Source organism: Chanodichthys erythropterus, chromosome 9 (genome assembly GCF_024489055.1).
Source record: "Chanodichthys erythropterus isolate Z2021 chromosome 9, ASM2448905v1, whole genome shotgun sequence".
NCBI classification, from domain to species: Eukaryota; Metazoa; Chordata; class Actinopteri; order Cypriniformes; family Xenocyprididae; genus Chanodichthys; species Chanodichthys erythropterus.
Window position 1 is genome coordinate 4,330,922 of NC_090229.1, and position 22,998 is coordinate 4,353,919.

General features: G+C 35.5%; 3 protein-coding genes across 3 annotated transcripts; 1 reads left to right on the top strand and 2 right to left on the bottom strand.

Annotated features, from left to right (window-relative positions):
• Positions 1–1,600: 1,600 nt before the first annotated feature.
• On the top strand, positions 1,601–5,390 carry LOC137026797 (dynein light chain 1, cytoplasmic). The gene is made up of 3 exons (XM_067394309.1): positions 1,601–1,734; positions 2,436–2,580; positions 4,514–5,390. The coding sequence occupies exons 2-3, from the start codon at positions 2,449–2,451 to the stop codon at positions 4,649–4,651; spliced, it is 270 nt and encodes an 89-aa protein (XP_067250410.1). The 5' UTR covers positions 1,601–1,734; positions 2,436–2,448; the 3' UTR covers positions 4,652–5,390.
• A 262-nt stretch (positions 5,391–5,652) lies between these two features.
• Positions 5,653–10,845, bottom strand: rpl6 (ribosomal protein L6). Its single transcript, XM_067394308.1, has 6 exons — positions 10,683–10,845; positions 10,502–10,600; positions 7,676–7,819; positions 7,268–7,316; positions 5,914–6,098; positions 5,653–5,835 (listed from the first exon to the last, which is right to left on the bottom strand). The coding sequence occupies exons 1-6, from the start codon at positions 10,827–10,829 to the stop codon at positions 5,683–5,685; spliced, it is 777 nt and encodes a 258-aa protein (XP_067250409.1). The 5' UTR covers positions 10,830–10,845; the 3' UTR covers positions 5,653–5,682.
• Positions 10,846–13,151: 2,306 nt separating this feature from the next.
• Positions 13,152–22,806, bottom strand: acaa2 (acetyl-CoA acyltransferase 2). The gene is made up of 10 exons (XM_067393458.1): positions 22,714–22,806; positions 22,018–22,184; positions 19,522–19,650; positions 19,328–19,444; positions 17,745–17,892; positions 17,496–17,671; positions 16,149–16,278; positions 15,993–16,063; positions 15,678–15,832; positions 13,152–13,734 (listed from the first exon to the last, which is right to left on the bottom strand). The coding sequence occupies exons 1-10, from the start codon at positions 22,727–22,729 to the stop codon at positions 13,650–13,652; spliced, it is 1,194 nt and encodes a 397-aa protein (XP_067249559.1). The 5' UTR covers positions 22,730–22,806; the 3' UTR covers positions 13,152–13,649.
• Positions 22,807–22,998: the final 192 nt, after the last annotated feature.

Sequence of the window (22,998 nt, forward strand, 5' to 3'; positions counted from 1 at the left end):
ATATATTTAAAAGCATGCCTTTAAAAAAAAATATTTTGTCTAAAGATACAATAAATTTTCAAATTTTCAGTTTTCTGACTATTATTTCAGGTCAGGTTTTACAGCAGTGTTTTCCTGTATTTTGGATGATATAAATACAGCCTTGTTGAGCAGAAGAGACTTTCTTCAAAAACATGATAAAGTCTTACAGACCTAAACTTTTGTTAATTTTACTCCACACTTGTGGTATTAAAGTTTGGTCTCATCTGATAATAGTGTCATGGACCAACAATTCCTGATCATAAATGGCAGTAGCTGGATTTCATGATGAAGAGTTGTTCACAAAAAGATCTCCAGGTTCTGTCCTGTTTATTTCACACTTGCTCATTAAAATAAACTCTGTGTTTACAGATCAACCATGCCGAAGATTGAGGTCCATGATTCAGAGATGAGTGCTGAGATGCAGCGTGAGGCTCTTCAGGTCGCTCTTCTGGCTGTGAATACGTACGAAGAGGGAAATGACATTGCTAACTACATCAAGAAGGTTGGTTCTACACTGTAAAAAAAAATCCCAGTAAAATATACGGTAAAAAAGCTGTGGTTGCCAGAACTTTACCGTAAAAAATACAGTAGCAACTTAAAAAAGAATCTGTTAAATTTACGGTAAAATAATGCATTTCATTAACTGATATGTTAATTTACCAACCTAATGAAGTACTAATATCTGTTTTGTACCTTTATAATACACTGACAGTCACCAAAAACAGTGGTGATAAGAGTCACATGATGAATCAAAGCTCATCGCAAGCAGTTTTTCCACAAGCTGAGGAAGACAATACTAATATATAGAAGGTGCACACAGTGTCATTCACACACACACTAAACACCATCATGGTAACATGCATGACATTTTAAAAATGCAATAAACATTAATTTAACAACATTAGATGTAACATAAAAACCTAATGTACTTAATTGATTAGAAAAAAACTAAGAAGAAACAGAGTTATTTCAACAAAAATATATCAAATGTGAAGTGTCACGCAGGGAATTGTGGGAATGTCAATTTACGTTTTTTTCACTGTAAATTTTACAATGAATTGATATTTTTCACTTCCAAAAACTGTGAATTTTACGGTAAAGTTACATTAAATGTACCGTTAGATCTATTACAGTTATTCACCGTATATAGTACTGAAACTTTCTGTAAACCAATTGATTGGTTAATTTTTTAAAGTAAATGTAGGAATAACTTTGACATTGTTAGTCAAATCTGAAGGTGAACGCTATTTGATTGTCCAATCAAAGTTTATTCTTTTTTGGCTTATAATACCTTTTTCCAGATTCATTTGTCTGCTGTGAATAAATTTTCACCTCAGTTTTGTTTTTTCAATATTTATGTACTTATTAAAACCTTTTTTAAGAATAAACATCTCCGCGATCACGTTTCCACACTTCTCCCGCCCTTCTTCCGGAGAATTCCCTCTCTGTTGCTATGGAGACCAGCGAAGCGTCTTGAACGCAATGCATGACGGTCTGAAATAAAATGCAGGGATACATTGCAGCGAGACTCTCGCAGAGCGGACCAATCACAGAGCCGGGCCTGGCAGCGACAGTCAATGGGAAATCAGAGTGGGAGGAGCCAACAGCAGTTACACACCTACATTACTTTGGTCAAGCACACAGCGGGAGCATCACAGGCGCTGCGAGCGACTCTATCTTCTCTCTGTGTCCAGAAATCTGCACATAAATAAGGTAAAACTTTTATATTTATCAATTTCTACTGCATATTAGCCTGTACAACTAAATATCTGGTGTTTTTTTTTTCGTTCAGAGTAAGCAATATTGTACCTAGTTGACTGCACACCTATATTTAATTCAGCTACGGACTTAAACATAAATTAAATAATAATAATAAAGATTTATCAGAATTTAAATAAAAAGATGCAAAAGTCTTTCACCTAACATAAAAAAGGTGTGAAGTCGTTCTCATTTCTAAAAATAACCATTAATTTATATTCTACTAATAAATATACGTATCATGTGATTTTATAAAACCATTAAAAAAATCAAATTACATTAACATTATTTCAAAATGAGCATAAGTTTGGTGAAATCTGTGTTGCTGAGTACAGGCTTTAGTTCAGGTGTCCATGGCAACAGTAACCTGGCAAAATATGCCACGTGATGTTATGCAATAAAGATGGAATAATGGCAGTGGAGCATCTCATGTGCTGATATTATATAACGCCCATCGTCCGCCCGGCTGGTGCGCCCTGACTCTGATGGCTGGTCATCTTTAACCAGTTTCACCAGCAGATGCTTGAGAATTGTGGGATTGGGGCAGGGCAGAAAGCATTATGGGCACTTAAGAGGGTGCGTCAGATGGTGTTGTTTGGGCGTTCTCAGATTTAATTAATTCATTCCTCATGAAATGGCTCTCTCTCTGTTTTTAGCTACAGAACAACCATGTCTGACAGAAAGGCCGTGATCAAAAATGCGGACATGTCCGAGGAGATGCAGCAGGACGCTGTGGAGTGCGCCACACAGGCGCTGGAGAAGTACAACATTGAGAAGGACATCGCTGCCTATATCAAGAAGGTAAACACCGGTTTGTTGGACTTGAGTGTTGTCGCGATACTGGAATTTACAAATTCGATACGATACCTTAATAAATATCGATTTTCGATAAGTGCCATATATACTGCCATACAGATATTTTTATTAATTCTTTTGATAATTTTGTTGAAATAGCTTTCATACAGCACAGGGAGTGGGGATGTACCGATGTGAACATTTTGGCAGATAACCGATAATTATTTATATTTGAAAGCCGATAACCGATATATATTGGCTGATAAATCTAAATCCAGATTTTTATATAATTTTTTAATTACAAAAACAAAAGTCTCAGCATTAAAAGCCATGTCCCAAACACACAATTATAATATTAGGTAGCCTATATTACAGGCATGCGCTGTACATGTTGCACTTAAATGTATTTTACATTCTGAAGTGATTTCCATTATATTTTAAGCAATTCAAAACCATAATTACAAACAGTGTGCATCCATCCATTATTTATTGGCTTTAATATACCGGCCAAATTTTCTTTCCTGGCCGATAACGATAACATTAAAAATGAACATATGATACCGATATTGTGGCCGATATATCGTGCATCCCTAACAAGGAGGCTTTATTTGAATCTTTGAACCAAATTTACACAAAAAAGGCAAGTAAACAGTCAGTAATAAAATAAGAACAAATAAACAAATTGCAAATGATAACACAAATAAATACAATAGAATAAAAAGAGAAATTATGAAATAAATACATTTTTAAGAGTCAGTAGTATTTAGGTTAGAAATACTAGTGTAATCGGATGTAAAATAACACTAGTTAGTCTAAATATTAAATACATATTAATGCTTAAAATTAAGTGGGAGTTTACACAACACTGTTTTCACCTAAAAACGTCAATATTTTTGTGTTTTGGCCATTCATTTACATGAAAATGGCATTTTGGGGAAAACAGGTTTCACAATGCAAGATTTTGAGAACAATATGGTATCAAATTTGTGAAAACTGTGACGTCATGCACATGTGTAGTGTTTCTTTACAAAGTGACATCGCCATCTACTGGCCTGACAGCAGAATACAGCGTTTTTAGTTGTTTTAGCCGATCCGTTTTAACGATTGTGTCATCTGTACATGAAAAATGCGAAGGGAAAACTTTTCCATTTTTAGTATTATTGTCATGTAAACATAACCCTAAGATTACAATAGTTATTCAGTCAAGAGCAGCAAGTGATTTTCTCTTTGTCTTTTGTTCTTTGATTAACATTAATGACAGACAGCAGAAGGTTTATTAGGCTGCTGTCACTTTAAGAGCTTATGCGCAGATCCAATATACTGTTTTTTTCTTCACTATTTACATTCCAAAATGGACTAATTACCTGAATTCACGACAAGACGGGCATTTCTGACATAATTTTGTGCATTTGACCATATTTGAAGCACAATAAACCACAAAAAATAATTAAATTTGGTACTGGCGAGCTGTTTGAGAGGCAGCTTTATTTGCATGACACTTATAGATCAGTGGTGCGCGCACCTTTGGCGTGAGTGCGAAACCTGCGTAAAGTAAAATTATGCACAATACAAGCCTTATTTAATCGGAGCGAATGAGATGAGTGAGAGGAGAAGGTGTCCCTTCGCTGTCTAAAAGAAGAGAGTGAGAACACAGCTGGTATTTGTGTATCGACACTGCAGAAAATGAGCACTGGGACAGTTTCAGTATTATTGCCTATCCAAATATAGATATTTTTGACACTAAGGCTTATATTTAGCAGTGAACAAGTGGTTGTGAACACTTTATTCAGGTTATTGGTGATGTCAACCCAAAATCAATGTTTTTGGTCTTATTGTGCATGCTTCCTTGGTTATAAATCCCAAATATTCTTCATGTCTTTGAGTAAATGGGTTGTGAACAGCATTTCATATTGACTTTAAATGTATTCTTTCCAAACAGGAGTTTGACAAAAAGTACAACCCCACCTGGCATTGCATCGTGGGAAGGAACTTCGGCAGTTATGTGACCCACGAGACCAAACATTTCATCTACTTCTACCTGGGTCAGGTGGCCATCCTGCTCTTCAAATCGGGCTGAGCGACGGCAACATGATTTAACAGACCATTAACGAACTGACTGTACTGACGAGGCTAACCATTCCTGTACTGGGACCTGCCTTCTCTCGGCTGCTTCTCCTTTCATTCTGATTATTGTTTAGAAAACGGCCATGTGAGAGGGAAATGCCATAAAGAAACAATTGTATTTATTTTTGTTTTCTATACGCGGTTTGAACGTTTTATGTCACCTCCGTTTTTTTAATTAAAGCAAAATGGTTTGGCTGTTCGCCTGGAGTTTCGTGTCTGAAGGTTTATGGGGCAAAATCTTAAGATGGAGTCAGATGGGACTGGTGTTGAATCATTGGTTCTCAGCCGTTTTGAGTCCATTACCCAACATGATTCAGTTTTCTTAAAACAGAAATAGGAACAATTGTTACTGAGGGGAAAAGAGAAATATAAATTCTTGAATTTTGTTTTTAACACTAAGTTAATATAGATTTTGAGTTATTATTCACTTGAATAATTTAAATAATGTGCTACTGCACATAACTCTTCTAAATACAGATCTCCACTTAAGTCTAAAAATCACATCTTTGTAATCTGCGGTGGATGGATTTGCTTATCAAGTCCAACACTTACATTAAACTTAAGCTTGAAAAGTTACATTTGTGCATCTTATGGGACATGAACAATTATACAAGCTAGGCATAACTTGTTAGGAAACATTGACTTGTACATTCATGTCAACATATACATTATATGCATAAGATTTTACCTAGTGTGCATGCATCATAAAACCTAAAAATAGCCACTAAAGATGAATGCTCAAAAGCAGACTGATGTAGAAACTCAAAAGTGCCACTGCTCATAACAATTTACTCATTTTAAGCTGACTGCAATGGAACATTTGCAAAGCTATTTTTAGAATAATAAATTACATGCAAACTTCAAAACATGGTGTTCCAGCAAAGCTGCTTTCACACAAACTGACTAATGCAGAATGATTTCTTATGAAAAACAAAATAATACAAGGAACAGAGATTGATCTGGGTTGAGGTTTTATTTAGCATTTTAGAAAACCAGTTTGTGTGGATAGACTCCATTAGTTAGGGAGAATGTGGAGTGCAGGTATTCCCTGAGGTGAGGAACCTGCTTGATCAGCGGAAGCAGCTGAGAATCCACTGCCTTCTGGTCTGTCTTGCGCTGCTCCGTCAACTGGTATTTCTGCAAAAACCACAAAACAAAAACATCAGAACAATTCTCAGACACCTCAGTCAAAAGCAGCCGGACAGAGCGTTTTACCTCCTTCTCTGTGTCAAAGATTTCCCCCTCCTGGTGCTTGGGCTTCCTCAACTTCTTCTTCTTGAAGTAAGAATCGGTCAGCGTTCTGGGGACCTTGACGCCAGAGATGTCCACCTTGGTGTTTGTGGCGATGCAGAACTTCTGGTGAGCTCTACGCAGAGGCACTCGGTTCACGGCCAGAGGACCTGAGAGAGACAAGAGCCGGCGATCAATTATTCACACCCTCAAACTCAACAGAGCTGCACAACATGGATACAGAACAACAGTCCTGGTCCGCTTAGCGTTCACATTTTAACACTAAAGGCATAGAGATGCATTCACAACCTGATTAGTCAGATTTTGACATTTTTTGTGATGGAACTTAACATCCAAAACAATACTGTGTGCTCGATGCATGCGTGTTGCCAACAGATGGTATTTTCACCAGCTGAGAACTTGTGAAGAGCTTAAAATGTGTTAAGTGACAATGACAAGAAAAAACAAGTATGCTTGAGCATTTTGGGGTTGCATGTTTTGTTTACACATCTTTGGTCTGTGTTGCATTCATATTTTAGTCGAACCGCACCAGAGTTCATTTGAAAGTGGAATGAGAAAGATGGGTCTCAGTCCGGTTTTAAACAAACTCTGGTGCGGGTTCGAATGCACACCAGGAGGCAATGTTCACACTCATTCAAGTGAACTGCACTAACAGAGGAATCACACAAGGGTTTGTTTTAATCAAACCAAACAAGAGAGAAATCCCTTTAGTGTTTGGGAAATAAACTTTGGATGTTCATACTAGGCCACATTCACACTTTTGGACCAATTCATTATATAGAACCGATAAGAAATGCATTGTTATACTAATCGTACTGTAAAGTTTTACTGTAGAATACTAGTAATTTTACCAATTACAATATTAAGTGTGATATACTAGTATTTCTTCCATACTATTATATTCAAACCATAAAGCATCAAGCTTTTATTTTGATATAAATAAATGTGCTGCTCAGGGTTGCCAGGTTCACACAACAAAACCAGCGCAATTGCTACTTAAAACTAGCCTAATCATGTTTTAGGAGGATCCCCAGGTAAAAATCCTGTTCCGGGGGGTAAAATCTTTATTTTTGGCAGGTTTCCCCTGCATTCGAGGCTAAATATCACGTTATTTGGGGTCACTTCGACCTGAAGACATGAAAAACAACCTGCAGTAAAAGTAGCCCAGTTCCATGCATGTAAATGACGCACTTCACTCTAAAACCTGAAAACTGCAGCCTGCATGATTTAATAATCACACCAAGCCATATTGGATTTTATTTCGCTATATGGTGCAGCACAACCCCACATCTACAGAAAATCAACTCAATCCACTCACCAGTGACGAGGAGGAGGCCGCTGTCCAGCTGCTTGAGGAAGACCACACGCTGCAGAAGAAGAAACATTCACAGTTAACAGGCTGCTGACGTCTGCTGCAGTCCACATCTGAACCTCTTTTGCAATTCAAATATCAAGTGCGACTTGTCACCCCAATTCAGCAGAGTAAAGCGAACAGGAGTGTTTGTGTGGGAGCAGAGCATCTGCGCAGGTCGCGGTGTTTTGCATGTAGGCGTTTCGCCCCTTGATTTGCTATACATGTATGCATGTGAACAACAATGGCTGTGTTTGGATGATAAATTCTGAGATTTGTGTGCTGATATTGAAGACAGATTTCCATGCTTGGAGAGGGAAACAAGGGACTAGTTAAATTCCACAATACTGATGTTTATAGATTGAGAACCTGTACCTTTCCACGGTGGCGTCCGGTCAGCAGGATCAGGACCGTTCCAGGGGTGATGGATTTGCGCAGTTTCCTCCGGTGCTGACTGAAGGGCTTGATGCCGTGACTCCGCAGCTTACGGCGCACATCTTCTGTGGGGTAGTAACGGGGCTGGACACAGAACACAGGAAAGAGACGTGAACATGTGTTGAATGCAATAGACCTTAGTCAGGTTAGACACCATAAATTGCCAAACAACAGTACAATCTATAGAACACACTGTATTCTCTCCTTCACAGCCTCATTTTCATTCCTGTCAAAAAAAGAAATATGGTGCCATTTCAGCTGCTATGACTGAATTGGCCAAAGCCTCCGAATCTGCATATTTTTGCATTAAGAAAAGGATCAGAAAGTAATATTTTTGTAAGTAAAATCATGTATCTGATTATTAACTTCAAGGAGATAATACACAAAATTTAAAAACACAAAGTGAGGAAATCAACACTTAATTCAAGAGAAATTTTAATTGAATATATCATATGAAATTTATTAGAGCATATAATCTGAAAATTACTAACATCAACTCTTTAAAATCATTGGAGGGAATTAAATTCCTTTGAACATTACCAAACTTTGAACTTAATTTATGAAACGTATATATTCAATTTCAACAATTCAACTTTCTTGCTGCAATAGTACATCAATGGATGTGCATTTAACAAAATTCAGTCCTAAAGGTTTGTGAGATTTGTTTTTTTTTTTAACACCATGCCAGCTTCTGTGGCCATTTTCATGGCAAGAAAAATGATAAAACTATATCAAGTGTTAATTTTTTGACAAAAACTCCAACTATTTGGTTTAAAAACATTGTCAAAAGCTTTAACTGAAAACAAGTGTCTCACAGGCTTAATAAAACATGTTTCAATGACAGAGTTTTGACAACATTTTGGTAGATCTTCTGGTATTAAAAACTTGTCTCATCCAGGAATGGTCTATTCTGCAACAGGTATAAACAATCTGGTGTGTGACATACAGAAAAATACTATATGGAAGCTTGTTTCCACCACAGAATGAAAGTTTAAAAAGTAATTGTGACTATTGCGCAATTCAGATTTTTCTCAGAATTGAGAAACTCACAATTTTTCCACCCTCAGAACTGTTTATATCTCACAATTCTGACTTTATAACTCTCAAATCTGAGGAAAAAAGTCAGAATTGTGAGATATAATCTCGCAATTCTGAGGAAATAAAGCTGAAAAAAGTAGCAATTACCTTTTTTATCTTTTTAATTGCGAGGAGGAAACAATCTTCCATAAAGACTAAACGTAAGACAATTATAACTCGTATATAATAAACGGCATTTATTTAACAAAATTGAGTTTCCACCTAAATCAGTATTGTATCTGGTCAGTATTGAAAAGTCGATTTCTGTCATGTTTTCTCCCTTTCTTTCCAAAACACAGAACGCAATATCCGCTCAACCAATCACAGCGTACCATTCCACGCGCTGTAAACAGTAATGGCGGTGCTCTGAATACAGCCGGCTTCCTAGTTTTCCTTATCTGCTTTGTACTTTATGGTCAACAAAAACAGAAAAATTAACAATTTTGACAGAATTGATGAACCTGTAGGGGTTTTTGCGGTGGGGAAAAAACGCAAGTCGCTGAAATGTAATCATGTACGTGAGGAGATTAAGAAGATGAGGCACTCGGTCAAGATGTTGCTTGTTCCACGACAGCATCAAACTTCGGTCACGGTCCCCAAAACTGAATCATGAACAGTTTTTAAAAGCCATTTTTAATACCAATGTACTCAGTAAATATGTTTATTTAACCACGCAGTGGCGCCAGACACTCTTTAATCGGTAATGACAAATAATTAATTTATATAACATTAACAAGAATTCATTTTGGGAGTGACGAGTGAATGTATTTTTAGTCAAATGCATGTATATAAGATTAGTATTGACAAAGTTCAGACGCTGTCATATGTGAATCAACTCTGTTGTGTATTTTCAATATGAAAAATAACATATTGATGGATTAATTAAAAAAATGTTTGAAAATCAATCTAAATTTGAATGTTTAATGTTTTTATAACCAAAAGATGCTATATGAAAGGTATTGGTAAAGAATACATTTATACTCAAATTAATCCAAATGGATTTATAGTGTTTTGGAACCAAACTCTTCATATACGCTACCCTCCAAAAGTTTGGAAATGTCCTAGAAAAGTGGGGTTTGATAATATTGGCATGAATCCTTTTTAATTTGTGATAATTTTGCACTGATAAGGGACAACACAAACTATGAAAACATTTTATTACATAAACAGTTTATACATAGAAAAAAAAAAAATATTTTAGATTAAAAATATCCACCATTAGCAGCTCACTGACCTAATCGAATTGGTTCATTGTATTCTAAACTTAATTGGCAATCAATTGTTGAAGCTATTAAGGTGTGCTGACCCAAAAATCTTTAACAAACCTGGGTCAAGTTTAAACCAGTAACCAGCATCACAGCTGGCAAAGGGGCATGTCTGACTTGGACATGTATATATTGCCATTATTATGTAATCAAAATTAAATTATTGCTGGTCTTCAATGATAATGTCAAGTTACTGTAATGTATTTGCACCAAAAAATGAGGATTTATGCTGATATCGTCCAAAACCACACGTGTTTCCAAACTTTTGGAGGGCAGTTTATATTAAAAAAAAACCTGATCATCATCAGCCCTCAGGATCAAAATGGATGAATACAAAAACATTAAAATTGTTGCGCTCACATTAAAAACAAAAAACAACCAATCCAGACCCCAACTCTTAGGGATTTGGTCATAAAGGTCTCACCATTTTGCGCAGTTTGACAACACGGCTGCCTCCATTTTTATCCCCACCAACAGTCTTGACCACAGTGCTGGGTGCCTTTTCCTTTATTTTCTTTTCAACCTGAAACATCAAGACAGAGCTTTAGAAAACAGCTGATGACGGGGCGAAACTGATCCTTGAGCAGAGATCAGCAAACTCTCACCTTCGTCACAGGAGCTTTAGTCTTCTTCTTGTACATGGCTCGCCGAGCGTACATGGCAGAGCGGGAATAGCGGCCGATGCCCCTGACCAGCACAGGGTTACGGCTGCAGTGTTTACGGGCAACCTTCTTCTTATCGCCCTCTGCCATCTGAGAAAATGAGAGATGTTAAAATATGCATGCATAAAAAAGAGATTTTAAAAATTAATAACATACATCAGACAATAGTTGTGCTCTGAAATGACTGTCAATTTAGTTATATAGTATTTTTCACATGACATCTCAACATAAGCACAGCCATTTACTAATTCTTCTCACAAATATAGTGAAGTTTATCTGAACTGCTGCATTTAGACTGTTAATCATGCAACTTGTTAAATCTATGGACACCCTCATTTTATATATATATATATATATATATATATATATATATATATATATATATTATATATACATATATATATATATATATTTTCAGCATGGTGTTCCTGCAGTAACTCAACGTGACCTGTTGTAGCAATGCTAACATGCTAAAGTACACACATAAACACATTTATAAACTAACAAGCGTCATTATGGAGTCGGTTTAACGCTTTGTTCATATGACAACCCGTAACATATGACTTTATGGTCTTTAATAATAATATAAACACATAAATCCCGTTTCTGTTCGCGTGCACCCGGTTTCAGGCCTTAGCGCGCGCCGATCATTCATAACAATCGTTAAAACATACATCACATCCACTAATATTCGCAGTTACTCGCGTTATATGTATGTTAAAACATTCATATATGGTCCAGAGTGAAATATCACGCGCTGATTAATAAGATTAATGCAGATTGTATTTGGACAAAACAGACACGAAAGCCACAATTACCTTCAGCTAGAAAAAAAGACCGACATCCGGGCATTTGACGTATTTATAGTCGTGACGTGTTACGCTCGGCGTGCTTCTTCTGGTCTTAAAGGCGCACGCGCTTCTGTGGAGACATGACGGGCGCGCGAGTGACGCTCATCGGGCGAGAATGTAAATACAGTAAAACATTTGTAATATTCTTGTGTCTTTTGTGAAATAGGAGCAGATTTGTATGTTGTAGAAGTGAATTAAAGCAATAAAGCAGCTTTAGAATCAGAAGGTCAAGTTAAGTGATATAGTGATTTATGATTTTAATTAAATAAATGTAGCCTTGGTGAGCAGACGAAACTTCTTTTAAAAACATTAAAAATCTTAGTGGTTCCAAACTTTTGGACTGTACTGTATATATATTTATATATATGGTTGATCATATATATACATATTTATCAGCGCATATATATATATATATATATATATATATATATATATATATATATATATATATATATATATATATATATATATTTAATTTATTTCATAATAAATACAGAAAATACAATAATATTGTGAAATATTATTACAATTTAAAATTATAGTTTTCTATTTTAACATACTTTAAAATATAATTTATTTCTGTGATCAAAGCTGAATTTTCAGCATCATTACTCCAGTCTTCAGTGTCACATGATCCTTCAGAAATCATTCTAATATGATGATTTGATGCTCAGTTATTATCAATGCTGGAAACAGTTGTGTTGATTAATATTTTTTGAAACCTGTGATACTTTTTCAGGATTCTTCGATGAATAAAAGGTTAAAAAGAACAGCATTTATTCAAAATATAAATCTTTTCTAACAATATAAATCTTTACTATCACTTTTTATCAATTTAACACATCTGTGCTGAGTAAAAGTATTAATTTCCTTCAAAAAAAAAAAAGAAGAAAAGAAAAAATTACTGACCCCAAACTTTTGAACGGTTGTGTATATTGTTACAAAATATTTCTATTTTAAATAAATGCCGATATTTTTTCACATTTTATTCATCAAAGAATCCTGAAAAAGTATCACAGGTTATAAAATAATATTAAGCAGCGCAACTGTTTCCAACACTGATAATAAATCGTCATATTAGAATGATTTCTGAAGGATCATGTGACACTGAAGACTGGAGTAATGATGCTGAAAATTCAGCTTTGATCACAGGATATAAATTATATTTTAAAGTATGTTAAAATAGAAAACCATAATTTTAAATTGTAATAATATTTCACAATATTTTATTTTTTTCTGTATTAATTATTAAATAAATGCAGCCTTAATGAGCATAAGAGACTTTTTTCAAAAACATTAAAAATAGTAATGTTTCCAAGCTTTTGACTGGTAAGTGTATATATAAGACAACGCTGAATTAATGAACTCAAACTGAATCAGAAAACTGATTTAGAATAAGAATATCCTTTAATCTCCTCAAAGTCAGTTATTTAAAGACTGGTTGTGCATCCAAAGGTCATCTGAATCCATGTGCCTTGGCTAATCCACCTTTGTGATTGTAGTATGTAAAACTCCACCTATGTATTAATAAATCTGCATGCCAAGAGGGAAAAAGTAAAGGCTGAGCATTACACATGTCGTATTATACAGCTCATTCTTTATTGATATGAACAGTCAGGGTTCGGGTGGGTGAATATGAAAAGATTTCACTCACAACATGTTTAGTAAACATTCTATACAAAACCATCTAGTGAAGTCCATAATCAAGAGTTTATTTGAAGTTGAGTGAATATATTACATTTCTGGAAAACAGCAGAAGTGCATGGAGATGGTTAATCCAGCAGGATGTTGAATTAGGCACAAAGACAAAACTCCAGCAAGGCACATTGCTTCCGGCATCACTGAACTGTAACCAAACATTCAGGAACCGCTGCATCACTGCTTCACGTGGACATGCCAATCATATGATCCTGGAGACATTTTACAAGAACAATAATAAACTTTTTATTCCACATTTGTGGACAGATTTTCCTTTACAGATTTTGGGACGGTGTGAATTAGGTTTTGAATTTGACTTGATTTGCTCGCAGTGAGTATCCTCAACATGTTTGTAATGTTCTCAGTTTGTGTTTTCCAGGACAATTGCGATTCCCTGACCGCCACCAATGCAGGCAGAGCCGATTGCATACTTTCCACCACGTCTCCTGTGATAGAGAATAGAACACATCACATGACTTCATGCAGTATAGATACAGCAATGCATGATCAGGATTACACATCCTAAAAATAATACACTCAAAACCCTTTTTACTGCCATGATGTGACTACTTCGGAGCTATTTCTAAACTTAAAGGGTTAGTTGATTCAAAAATTAAATTTCTGTCATTAATTACTCACCCTCATGTCGTTCCACACACGTAAGAACACAAATTAAGATATTTTTTATGAAATCCGAGAGGTTAATGACTCTTCCATCAATATAATCAACACTTTCAAGGTCCAGAAAGGTACTAAAGACATCGTTAAAACAGTCATGTGACTGCAGTGGTTCAACATTAATGTTATGAAGCGGCGAGAATACTTTTTGTGCACAAAAACAAAACAAAAATAACTTTATTCAACAATCTCTTCTTTTCTGTCATTCTCATATGTTGTTTACGTCCAGCACTTCCGGGTTCTGCGTCAGAACGCCGACTCATCATTGTCCGTCAGCATCACACGCATGCGTCGTGCTGATCACGTGATCAGCTTTGGCCAATACTGAGCCGGCATTCAGACATAAACACGGAAGCGCAGTTGCACCTTCATACGGATAATGACAGGGAAGGGAAGATATTGTTGAATAAAGTCGTTATTTTTGTTTTGTTTTTGCACACAAAAAGTATTCTCGTCGCTTCATAACATTAAGGTTGAACCACTGCAGTCACATGACTGTTTTAACGATGTCTTTAGTACCTTTCTGGACCTTAAATGTGGTCATATACCTCTCAGATTTCATCAAAAATATCTTAATTTGTGTTCTGAAGATGAACGAAGGTCTTACGGGTGTGGAACGACATGAGGGTGAGTAATTTAATTTTTGGGTGAACTAACCCTTTAAAACCTACGTATTTAATTTTGCTTATTAACTATAAACACTCTTATTGTATTATTATTCTTTTCTGATTTTTAATATAAGGTCTGATGCGTTTAATGTATGTTTTTGTTGTCTTTGATGTACTCTTTGATGTACTCTAGCATTAAATTGTGGTGTTAACCACTTGCAAGTAGCATTGCATAAACAATTGCTAAAATATCTTTTTGATAAGTAATTTCAGAGGCAAATTGCATTACATTTTACAAAGGTTATCATAATAATATGCCAAATTGCATTACATTTTAAAAAGATTTCTTCATAACAACATGCATCAGTGAATGATGCACATTTAGACCAATAAGTTCATGTTGACATTTAACAGTGTCCATGTAAATATGTGTCACACTAGCTATGTATCTATCCACCTATTTTTATGCAAATTTTGAGATATTGCATTAAAAAAAAGGATAGATGGAAATGCCAAGATGCACATAAATTCTAAAAAAATAATCATAAAATAAAAAGTATGCACTCAATTGAGGCGGATTATTTTTTATCCGATAAGAAAACGTGCACAAACTACAATAGAAACATATTTACTGAATAAATCCATAAACGTGCGACAGCAACAAAAAAAACCTCCTGTGCCTTCAACAGAGGCTGTGATTGGATAACTGGACTAACCAGCGGACCAATCGCATCACAGCCTCTCAAACGTTAATTTGATCAATCTGAAACGCCTGAGCCAAAGTCTGTGACCAAAATGATCTGGTTTAATCCCCCCCAGAAGCGTCTCTCACGATTGCGACCAGCATCCGAATGCAAGAAAACACGACAGCATTTATTGTGTTTCATCTGCCGCTCTGAGACAAACTCATTTATGATTGAGGAAATAAAGAGTCACGTTGGCTTGCAGCATCTCCCATTTTTATTACAGATTTCTTGCACCAAATTCCCATCAAGTGATAATTTTGCGATGGAAACATAGCTTTATTCGCAAACGTTTTATGCCATATTCCACATCAAATTCACCACTTTAAAATGAAACACCGCTATTGTGAGCGTCTTTACCTGAGCTCATGAACGAGATGCGCAGTGATTCTTGCCCCAGAGGCTCCGAGCGGGTGTCCAATAGCGATGGCTCCTCCGTTAACGTTGGTCTTCTCGGGGTCCAAGCCCAAAGCTTTAGCCACTGCCAGATACTGAGGAGCAAACGCTTCATTGACCTGACAGACAGATATATGAAACCCTGGATTAAATCTGCGTGATCATCGCCAACTAAATCCACTCTAGTTAACATTTAAGTGGCCGTTATATGGAGTTAAAAGAGATATCAACACATGCATAGTGTGATGAGCCTATTTAAAGTATGTTATTATATCATACCTCCACCAGGTCCATGTCTTTGAGTGAAAGACCAGCCTTCTTCAGGGCTTCAGTGATGGCAGGTACAGGCCCTGTTGCATTTACAAATCATTATACAGTTATTTATTTTCTTCCCCACTGAGTATATAAGAATATGTTGGTGGATATTGCACTCACCAATTCCCATGATGCTGGGATCACAGCCTGAGACATGATAGGCCACAATTCTAGCCAATGGGGTGAGTTTGTGAGCCTTCAGAGCGTCCTCACTGGCTATGACAACAGCAGCAGCTCCATCAGACACGCCCTGTGGGTGGAGCCAACGACATCATAAAAGACATGCAAATACACACTGCAAAACACAGAATGACTACAGTGGCACTGTTTAGTTACATTATTTATATATATTATATATATATATATATATATATATATATATATATATATATATATATATATATATATATATATATATATATATACACATATATACACACATATATATATATATATATATATATATATATACAAGGTTGGTAAAAGGTTGTTTTTTTAAGTTTTTCTCATCAAGCCTGCATTTATTTGATCATAAATACAGTAAAAACATTAATATTGTGAAATATTATTACAATTTAATATAACGTTTTTGATGGAAGCTTGTTTCCACCATAAAATAAAAATATAAAAATTAATTGCGACTTTTTCTCTCACAATTCTGACTTTTTTTTTGCAATTACGAGATGTAAACTCACAATTGCGAGTTATGAAGTCAGAATTTCGTGATATAAAGTCAGAATTGCGATCGCAATTCTGCGAAAAAAAAGTTTAAATCTCACAATTCTGACTTTATTCCTCACAATTGTTAGATATAAAAAGTCTGAAGTAGGACTTGTGAGATATAGTCAGAACTGCGTGATAAAAACTTACAATTGCGAGAAAAAAAAGTCAGAATTGTGAGAAAAAAATTTGCAATTATTTGCTTTATTATTTTTTATTTAGTGGCAGAAACAAGCTTCCATAGTTTTTTATGTTACTATATGTTAAAATGTAATTTATTTCTGTGATCAAATCTGAATTTTCAGCATCATTACTCCAGTCTTCAGTGTCACATGATCCTTCAGAAATCATTCTAATATGATGATTTCATAGTTATTATCAATGTTGAAAACAGTTCTGCTGCTTCATATTTTTGTATACCTATACACAATCAAAGTTTGAGGTTAAGATTGAGAAAAAAAGAAAAATAAATAAAATAAATACTTATATTCAGCAAGGACCAATTTGACCATTAAATTGATCAAAAGTAATATTAAACATTTTTAATACTTCAAAAATAAAATAAATTCTGTAATTTTTAACTTTCTATTCATCAAAAAATCCTGAAAAAAATAAATAAATCACAGTTCCCACAAAAATATGAACTGTTTTCAACATTGATAATAATTAGAAATGTTTCTTGAGCATCAAATCACAAAATTAAAATGCCGTTTAGAAGCACACTGGTGTTTGTTCAGTTCCACCCACCGAAGCATTGGCCGCAGTGACGGTTCCTCCTTTCTTAAAGACGGTCGGCAGCTTCGCCATCTGCTCCAGTGTGGTCTGTGGACGGGGGTGTTCGTCAGTTGTCATGGCCACTTTCCCTTTCTTGGCTTTCACATCGATGGGTGCGATCTCAGCGTTGTAATAGCCAGCCTCATGAGCTGCAGCAGAGAGAGAGATGTGTGTGAGTGTGTGTGAACCGGCGCAGGGCCGCTGTGAGGTCGATACGCTCACCTGCTTTCCACCTCTGCTGCGTCCGATAGGCGTACTGGTCACAGTCGTCGCGTGTGATCTGGTATTTCTCTGCCAGGTTTTCTGCCGTGATGCCCATGGGGAGCTTGATGTTCAGATCGGTGAGTCCAGCCCACAGCGTGTCTTCCAGCTGATTCACACACACACACACACACACACACACACACACAGACACACACACACATACACACACACGTTATTAAGTCTCAGAAGAGCTCCCAAAGAAGTCCACTTTAAAATCTGACACTAAATATAAACACAAATTGTTTTTCACTTCCTACTATCTGACATTTTTTGATTGAGGCAGACTCACTTCTCAAATCTCTTTAACTAGTAATAAAAAATGTGATTACTGAAGAAATATGAGAGATTTTGAATGATTAATAAGGTTTAGTCTGCTTTCCTCTGCTTATTTTATTAATGTCGTCCATTTTATTTTATTTATTTTTTTTTAAATCATGTCTATTTACAATTTTATTTTTTATTTTATTCATTTATTTATTTTGCTTATGTATGGGTGTTTTTCCACTTCTTGCATGTGTGTTTTCTTATTATTTTTACAGTTTTCTGTAGATGCTCTTTAATGTTCGTTTAAAGGTGTTTGCACAGTAAAACTAAAATTAACGATATTAAGGTTTTCAACATCTTTTGACCAATGAATTTCCATGACTCATCGTCATTTGTCAATACTAGATAGTAATTTTTAAAAATCATTTTATTGCACTCACTAAAAGCCGATTTAAATTCATTATTGGAGCCTCAATATTAAAGTGGTCATGATATCAAATACGTCAATCAAATATATTTGCATATGACCGCCTCCACAGCAAGACTTCAACCAATAGTTATACATCATCTCACCATAGGCCTGCCCACTGGCATTCGGTCACATTTTAAACAGCTTGTTTGCATATTTGACTTCAGAAGGATCCCAGCATCGGAAAGAATTGGTCGGAAATTGGTCAGAGGATTATATGTTTGCTCGGAGCATTTTGTGCAATGCACAGCAAAATCCCCAGAGTTAAATCAACTCTGCTCTGAGTACATATAGTCTCTAAATAGTGTTAAAGTAACACTGAAGCAGAGCTAAAGTTAATGAGATAATTATACAATTAATTAAGTGATGATTGAACATTAGTGATGAACACCTGCTGTTAACAAGCAGAATCACTGAAGAAAAGAGAAAAACAAAAACTTTAACTCTGCTTCACCGTTACTTTAACACTATTTAGAGAGGGACCATATGTACTGTAAGCAGAGCTGATTTAACTCTGGGGATTTTGCTGTGTAGCAAGTGGGCTTTAATTCTGTTTCCTATGCAATTATGTTAGCCAATCATAACATTGCCTGTTTACTGACAAGCCTTAAAGGAGCCGTGCCTTAAAAAACAATCGTTTCAGACAGAGGGTCAGAATGAGGGTTGAAAATAATATTTTTTTCCCAAATATATATATATATATATATATATATATATATATATATATATATATATATATATATATATATAAAATCCATGACATGACCCTTAAATTCAGAATCAGTAAACTTCAAGTGATGATCCTTACCTTCAAATCAACTCCAAACTTGGTTCCGAAGCGGATGTTCCTGACGGCATAAGGAGCTTGGCTCATGCTCTCTGAGCCTCCACACAGGACAACCTCTGACTCTTTAAGGCAGATCTCCTACAGCACAACACACACTGATCAGCATCTCCTGTCAGGACATTATTGCACCGTTTCGGTTTCATATGGGCTCGTACCTGTGCTCCATTGATTATGGACTGGAATCCAGACCCGCAGAGGCGGTTGACAGTCAGCGCCGGCACTGGGATGGGAACACCAGCCCGCAGACCCACGTGACGCGCGATATAAGCGGCGTCAGCAGAGCTCTGAATGACAGAGAGAGAGAAAATGAACTTGAGAAGACCAGACCTTCTCCACTGTGTCATCAGTCTGATATGTGCAAACGTTATCATGGATCAGTGGTGTCATAATGCTGTGATCAAGCGTAAAATGCTGAGCTGTAATAAATTGGGATATATGATATATTGGTGAGCATATTGTCAAATTAGTCTGGATTAATAATAAATATGAATTGGCATGTTACAAAAGTATCAGTCATCCATCCCGTCATAATGTTTGATGCTTAATTTTACTTGTATGATTTGTCTATTTATGTATGTATGCACACACATATACATACATACATACACAGATTTTATCATATATATATATATATATATATATATTAGATGAATGACTGCTACTTTTGTTACAATTTTAATATTATATCAAATAAATATTATAAATAATAAAATAAAATTATAAATGTAAAATATATATGCAAATGAGGCATTATCTCATTAAATATGCATATATTTGCATATATTTTCAGAACAGAAATCTGAACACTGGATGAAGCCGGGTTCAAAATTCATGTTTTATTTTATTGACATAATAGAGTTAATGGTTTTTACAGATTTTGGATCTCTCTTTTTATGTCAACAGCCAGAAAAAATAAATACATTTTGACCACATTTTGCCTTCAGAATAAGAATAAAACTGTAAATTTTGTTGTATGTAAAGCTGCTGAAGAACACTTAAAGGCATAATATGTATGATTTTGGGATTAAAATATCCAAAAATCACTAGAACAATGTTATATATTTTGTTGACTAGTGTACTTTCATTATGTTTCCAACAATGTTTAAATCCAGAGAAAAGTCTGTCGCCTATCAATGACATCATACCTGCGTTACCCTCGTTACCTGCGTTATCAAAGACACTTTAATATATTTTAGATATATTTTATTAGACAGGTGACCAACTGTTTGGATACATTCATTGACAGAAAACTAATCATGTTTTATAACTTAGCATGTCAAAATTTTATTTAAAAGTGGACTAATCCTTTAAATCTCGTTTTCTTGATTTACCACGGCTAATATCGATCTATCTTACTGCAGTGTGCAACAAGTGTTTCATAGTAGCTGCCGAGCGAACGCATTAGCATTATAACAACTTTCAACAATCAAATGCATCTAATATGATAAAACAGAGCTCCATTACTCCACATACGCTTGAGCGGAAGAAGCGGAAGCTGCGTTTGCAGCATAATAAAAGCTCCACTGCTCTCGAGTTGTGTGTCACAATCGTCTCTCATTAGCAAAATGATTCCGCGAAAATCAAGGCGTCATCAAGCTACACCTTTGTTTTGAATAAGCGAATTGTGCCTTTAAAAAGGTGCAATATGTAATATTTTCTGTCCGCTAGAGGCCTGTTCAAAACAAAGGCGTAGTTTGATGACGCCAAGTTTGAGCGAGGAATCTTGGGACATGTGTTCTCCACCTCACAGCCGGTGGAAAACAATCGGGATAGGACTCGGGATGAAATCATGTTCATGGATTATTAACGTTACTGTAGTGTGAAGCAGAGCAGGAGTGAGTGTTGTGGAGCTGAACGAGGAGCTGGAGCGATTGATCAACACACTCCTCATGAGCAGCGGGACTTTTATTATGACACAGTCGCCGGCGCCGCTTCCGCTTTTCCGGTCATGAGTATGAGGAAACGCAGCTTTGTTTATCATATTAGATACATTTGAGAGTGTTGAAAATGATATTATAACGTTACTGTGTGCGTTCACTCGGCGGCTGCTGTGAGACACTGTTACACACTGCAGTAAGATAGATCCATTTTACAATATCAGATTAAATGCTGGATGATTGTGTTGATAAATGACATGCAATTAATTTTAAACGTATTGTATGATGGAGAAAATGCTGTATTACTGTTACTAAAAATAAAGCTGCATCTGATTATGCTATGTTAGCTACTTCACAAAATAGTGTTTTTCTCTGAAGCATGGTAAAGCATGAGACTCAAGAAAATTAGATTTAAACAATAAGACTAAACTTGTTGAGCTATATAACAATAATTAGTTTTCTGTCTATAAATGTAACCAAACAGTTGTTCCCTTGTCTATTAAAACATGTAAAACCTTGGTTAAAATTTAAATTTTCTCACGATTTACAAATCGTTGCAAACATTTGGGATATTGCAAGTACTCAAGTGAAGAAAATATATAACACTGGCCTAGTGGTTTTTGGATATTTTACAGCAAAAATCTTACATATTGCTCCTTTAAATGTGTATTTTGGATGTTTTCTTTCCACTAGTCTGAAAGAAGACAAGTTATTGAAGCAAAATAATCCAAAATTTCAAAATTGGCCAGTCTTAGAATACATATCATATCTCACCTGCATGACATTTCCTACGATGACACTGTTGACCAGCTCCGGAGCCACATTCCCAGCAGCCAGAGCAGCTTTTGCGGCATGTTCCGCCAGATCCGTAGCGCTGTGGTCCTTCAGAACTCCTCCATACGTGCCGAACGGTGTCCTCTTGGCCGAGACGATGAACACACCTAGAAGAGAGATGCAGTTTCCAGCAGTTCATATCAAGAAAATAAACACTTAACAATATACAAAAGATACTTTAAAATACCTCATGATAAAGAGTAAACAAGAGTTGTAATGTGTGTCACTCACCTCACCTTTAGCCTAATTCTGTCAGTTATGACTTTCATACACAGTTTGACTTTTCTATGACTTTTATACAGTTTGACTTTTTTATGACTTTTATACACAGAACAGGTCAATCTTTTTACTTGCTTATATTAAGCTATGATTTATAATGATGATTCAAAATTTAATCTTTGAATCTCTCAATAATTAGCTGAAGACAAAATTCCTTTAAATAAACAGAAACTTAGCTGCACTTCTATTAATATTTCAAAGAAAATAAAACGAGAAAATAAATTCCAATAGGAAACAGAAGGGAAAAGTGACATTGAAGTTCGTGTATAAGTGGAAAAGCGGATAAAACAAACAAATCATTCGAATAGTTTTAATATAACGCGTTAATTCAAAGTAAAACATATAAAGTTTGTTTACCTCTCAGGAGAGACATGTTAGTGATTGCAGTTGTGATGGTGCTTTTGATCGTTTGAGCGAAACACACCGCGCCGACCTTTCACCCAATAACCCTCAACATTCACTTCACAACATTCGACGAATCTATCAAATATTACATTACGCTAAAAAATGTATCATTTTACACATAAACTTACATTAAATTATCTATGTAATAAATATTATATTTAATATGCCAAATATCGTCCAAGGATTTTTTAAAAATGAAAATATAAGAATGTGGAAAGTGCGTATGTAAAACGGATG